At 39.9% G+C, this 5,272-nt stretch overlaps 1 protein-coding gene across 2 annotated transcripts; it reads left to right on the top strand.

The window, feature by feature from the left end:
• Positions 1 to 1,343, top strand: LOC143891419 (uncharacterized). Of its 2 annotated transcripts, none has more exons than XM_077395992.1 (2): positions 1 to 213; positions 588 to 1,343. In XM_077395992.1, the coding sequence occupies exon 2, from the start codon at positions 616 to 618 to the stop codon at positions 1,183 to 1,185; it is 570 nt and encodes a 189-aa protein (XP_077252107.1). In that variant the 5' UTR covers positions 1 to 213; positions 588 to 615; the 3' UTR covers positions 1,186 to 1,343. The 2 variants fall into 2 exon arrangements, with proteins under 2 accessions (XP_077252107.1, XP_077252106.1); XM_077395991.1 differs by having other exon boundaries at positions 585 to 1,343.
• Positions 1,344 to 5,272: the final 3,929 nt, after the last annotated feature.

Below are 5,272 nucleotides of genomic sequence, written 5' to 3'. Positions count from 1 at the left end.
GATAATGGGATGCAGGGTTCGGCTAGGGTTTTGAAAAACCCGACTCAGTTGCAGCCCTAGTACAAACTCTCTCACGCGCCTTTTCTCCCTCCGCAAATTCCGGCGGAATCTTTCTCACTCTAAGAAGCTTCTATAAATAGAAGAGGAAAGCAGAGCAGAGCAGATGTCAGAAATCCTTACAGAAATTCATGGTTTGTACAGGCCATTGAAAAGGTAACCTTTCGCTCCTTATTATCTTGCTCAAGATCTACGCTTTGTGCAAGGGCTTTGGAGTTTGGATCTGCACTTATTGTGCTTTTCTGAAGTTCTTTCACTGAGTATCTCTATTCACCATTTCCACTGCTTTAAATCTGTTCTTTGCTGTTATTCTTGATTCCAGTAACTGTTCTAGGGTTTTGCACTCAATTTTTCTTTCTTCCAAGCCCTCATACTCTCGATTTGCTTTTTAACTGCTTGCAGTCCGTAGATCTGCGTCTGTGATCATCGGTTTACAAGTTTTCAGTAATTTTAGATTTCTAATACTATAATCAACTGTTATACTGCCCTAAATCTCAAGATCTCTGCTTTTCCTCTCATAATTTCAGCAGGTTTTGCTGGATCTAAGAAGCTCTGGCCATGGCGAGATTACCTGGACTCTGTTTTCCTCTTGTAGTTTTGTTTCTCTTTGCCGATCCTTCAATTTTTGCAAGATCTATCGATCCTCCAGCTCCTTCTCCCCAAAACGAACCAAAATTTCCACCTGTACAATCTCCTTCACCTGAAGCTCCATCTCCTTCATTTTCTATTAACAAACCTCCATCTCCTTCACTTTCTATTAACAAACCTCCATCTCCTTCACTTTCTATTCACAAAGCTTCTCAATCCCCGCAATCTCCACCGGAAAACTCTCCTCCGGCGCCTCTTCCTCATGAAAATTCCTCTTCTTCCTCTCCGTCTCCGACTCCGAACAGCAGTAACATAGATCATGAATCAGATGGTGGTAGTGGCAATGTTGAGGATTCGAAGGCTTCTTCGAGAAAATTGAACAGAGGGCAGAAGGCTGGGATTGTGGTTGGAGTTATTGTTGGTGTTGGGGTTGTTGTCTTGGCGGTGGTGATCTACAAGAAGCGGCGAGATAATGTCCGGAGATCAGAGTATGGTAATGGTTATGGTGATAGGAGGGGTGATTGGAGGGAGGAGTTATGAGGTGGAGACGTATATTCATTTCATTCTATTCTTTTCTGGTAATGACTTTCTTTTTCCATTCTTTAATCATCGCTTGGGATACTTAGATATGAGAGGCATTTAGCTCCTGTTAGTGTTTTCTTCATATTCAGCTTCTATACATGATGGTATTTTAGCTCTCTCTCTCTCTCTCTCCTCCTATGTAATGTTAAAGTATAAAAGATTAAATAACGCCTTCTCCAATTCGAGTGTTTAGTTGTTTTCACATGTATCGGAGCTCAGGCCGTGGTAACCCGGGTTTGCTTCCTAGGGCGGCAGGGGCGGAGCCAGGAATTTACAGTTGGGGGGGGGGGGGGGGGGGGATTAATTTACACTTGTCTGCTTTGGTCATTGGGGGGCCATGGCCATTAAACTAGCTTGGCATGCATGTATAGCCATGCAGAGCTTGGCATGCATGTATAGCCATGCAGGAGTTTTCCAAGTCATGGGGCCATGGCCCCCCTCAAGCTATATGTGCCTCCGCCCCTAGAGGGTAATCCACATGAAATGGCCAAACCCCAAAAGAGCAGGCCACATGTGCCATGTGTCGCCCAACCCTAGAACGGGGCCACACGCGAGGGAGAGTGTTAAAGTATAAAAGATTAAATTACACCTTCTCCAACGGCTTAAGCTTTTGGAGTAACTTGTTGTTTTCACATTTAAGTTGTCACTGGTAGCATCTGGTCGCCGCAAATTACGGGGTATTCTTTGTAAAATTTATTTGGCCTTAGGGATGTTTTAGTCATTTTATTAAATGTCATACTTCTTTGATTAAATGTTAACTGTCAATGGTAAAAAGATAAATTTTTGGTTGTCACAAGGTGGGGAATGTATATGAGATCAAGACCATTGATCTTGTACAGCAGCAACCAAGAACAGGCATTTCATGCATAAAATAAATAACTACAAGAATCAGCGGTTAAACTTTTCTTAAACCCTAAGCAAGCTTTTGTTGTAGAACCCCAAACCCGGGAGGGTGTGGCTCTTTGGCGTCAAGTCATGGGTATGCTCCCCAGTGACGAGCGTTCGAATCCCCCCTTGTTCAACCGATGCGCGTGGTCTACCGGGTGCCTGCGTGCATCCCTAGGGACTGGTTCCGCCCCACGAAGTGGGGTGGGGATACCCTATGGCATCAAAAAAAAAAAAAAACCCTAAACAAGGCTTGATGAATGGAAGGCTTAGGATCATCTGCTCAAAGTGTTGGATCTTTCTTTCTTTGAGCTTCCGTTTGGATTGCTGGAATTAGGAATCAGAATTGGCATGCTATTTTAATTCCCTCTATAAACTGAATGGAAAAGTTAAAATAAAAATTAATTCAAAAAATTTGATTCCAACCCAAGTTGGAATCAGAATACCACCTCTTGGGGTCGGAAACAGATTCCGGCATTCCAGCCCCAAGAGGTGATATTAAGGAAACGTGTAACAAATGAGGAGCTTCGCTGAAAACAACGCGACGAAAAGAAAATATGATTTAATGGGATTGTTGCCCACTTTTTTGTGGAAAGAGGGTACTTTCCCTATAACCAAATTGAGCATTAGTCTTTGTTTGGTTGTTTTCCCAAGAAGCAAAGTGAGTAGGCTCTACCTAAAGTGGAAGTAAACTAATTGAAAGTTGGAAAATGGGTGAAAGTATTATAAAGCAATGGTGCTATTATCAAAATTAGTTTCTAAAGTGAATATCATTATCAAAATGAGAATTATTTAGTGGGTGTCATCATCAAAACTAGTAGCATAAAGTGAGTGTTATTATCAAAAGAGGGGATTTCACTGTATTTTTCATGTGAAATTATATTCTTTTTTTACTTTGTTGAGACATAGAATGCCGAGGATGAAAATAAATGCAAGTTGGGCACATGAGAGATTGATAAGGAAAATTATCTTTTACGAAAAAATCCATGTGAGGCAACCAAATGCTGATAAATTTGGCTATTTGGCAACTTTGCCTTGAGCATTCATAAAAATGGATTTTTTTCTTGCAACCCAACATAGCCTAAGTATCAATTTACTTATTTTCTTAGTAGGTGAAGTGAAGTAGACCCCACATGGGGAGGCATGAAGTGGGGTGAAATGTTGGAAATTGTAAATCAAAATCAATATTTATGATTTTGTGAAAAGTCTTTGTAGTCTTCTAGAATAGTTATTATTGGTGAAGCTTGCGCTAAGATAAAATTTTTCCGTTCCACTAACGAAATCAAGATCCTAGTTACTAGATAAATCAATGGAGATGAATTGAAATATAGAAACAAAGAGAACTTTACCAACATCAATTGATTGACCAATAACACCAATCTCTTCTTGATCTACTCCTCCGTAGGTGCTCGGCGTTTCTCAAACTGGTGCTGCTCTGAAAGTCGAAGTAGTGGCTCCTTTCATCGCGTGGCTAAAGGAGGAAGAAGAGATGAGGATCCAATACGAGCACAAAACTGAAATCCAATGTAGCTTTCATGTTCTTACAAGTACTAGAAGCAAAGAGAAGTAAAAGAGAGAGATTAACTGGAAGAAAACTAAATTGGGAGGAGGAAGAGACTTCAACGAATTTTCCATGGATTGCAAGTGTGACATTTGTCCATCCCTTTACCTCCTTATATAGAGCTCCAAGCTCAACTTGTTTTCCTCCTAGGAAGCCTCTAGAATTTGGAATTCTGGTTTTAATAAAACTCTTTTATTAATTTCTAAAACCAGATCGGCACATACCCAAAAAATATTTTTGCATAAGTGAGGTTTCCAAATTCCAAGAGGACTTACACAGTTATAATCTCTCTTCGTAACTCTCTTGCCTTCTCTAATTTCTATCAATATGAAATTAGACAATTCCAACTAATAGGAATTGAGCTTGTAACAGCCAATAGTATTTCACATAACTCTCATCTAATAGAATTTGAGTATTAATTAAGTACATACTCAATTAACTTAAGTCCCAACCAATATGACTTAAACATGAATCAACCAATAAGATTCAACTTAACTCCTAACCAATGGGATTCAAGTATTAATTGTGAACATGTTAATTAAAATTAGTGCCCGCAATAAGTATAGTGTATCTCCTCTCAATATATATATATATATATATATATATATATATATATATATCACACACTATGTGTGGTGCACCTCATCCCTGTATCATATACATTGTGCCCAACTCATACCACTCGTACGATCAAATCCGAAACTTGGATTGCCCAACAATCGATAAGGGTCTAGCAAGTTGTCAGTGCGATCATCGCAGGGATCCAATGGTCATTCCCGTGCGGCGGACCATGGGCTGCCACTGCGATCTCACACAATGTAATTAAACTACGACCGCATTAAGTAAGTGGCTCCCACAAGAACATTACACTGAAGAAGACCATTAGATCTAAATACCCAAAACACATCCAATGTGCACATCCTTCCTCCAATCCTACTGATACATGTCTAGTGAATAATATCAGATCTTACCAAATCTAGTTATGTTAGATTAGGATACCTACTTAGATTAGAATAATCTTTATTTGGCTATTTCAATTTTTATCATAACCTTTATAGGGTTCTTAACACTTACATTTATCGAGTTGGGTCCTACGGGGGTGGACATCAATTACTTACTAGGCACGCTCACTGGTATACCTTTTGATTTATCAAACTTGGGCTCGCAAAGGCATTTGCAAATTCCTTTTAAAACAAATAATGTTTTTCAAAAACCTTTGACAAACAATTTATCAAATCCGCCTAGCCAGGCATTCTTTAATGGGCCTAGTTGAGATCAAAACTGTAAATGAATTTTCTCGACAAGAGAGGTGGAGGATTCCTTGTTGGGCATCACTATTGATCCCATGGGTTTACCGGATGACCTAGTACTACCCTCTGATAATCCTATTTGGACTACGTTTAGTTAGACCAAAGCCATAAGGCTTGCCCACAGATCAAAATGACACCTTAAGTCCGATAGAATAACCTTATCCAAATCCTTGTCCACATGTTATTCTGTGAAGTGATCTGTTCAGTGCGTGATTCAACCAACACACCATTCCACCTGCTTAGGGTCAACTACCTCAGTGACCGAACATGACTTTTCATGGTGGAGCTG

This window comes from Tasmannia lanceolata, unplaced genomic scaffold (assembly GCF_043159265.1).
Source record: "Tasmannia lanceolata isolate RefF3 unplaced genomic scaffold, GAP_Taslan_0.1 ptg000013l, whole genome shotgun sequence".
NCBI lineage: Eukaryota > Viridiplantae > Streptophyta > Magnoliopsida > Canellales > Winteraceae > Tasmannia > Tasmannia lanceolata.
This window is presented reverse-complemented; position numbering and strand designations above follow the sequence as displayed.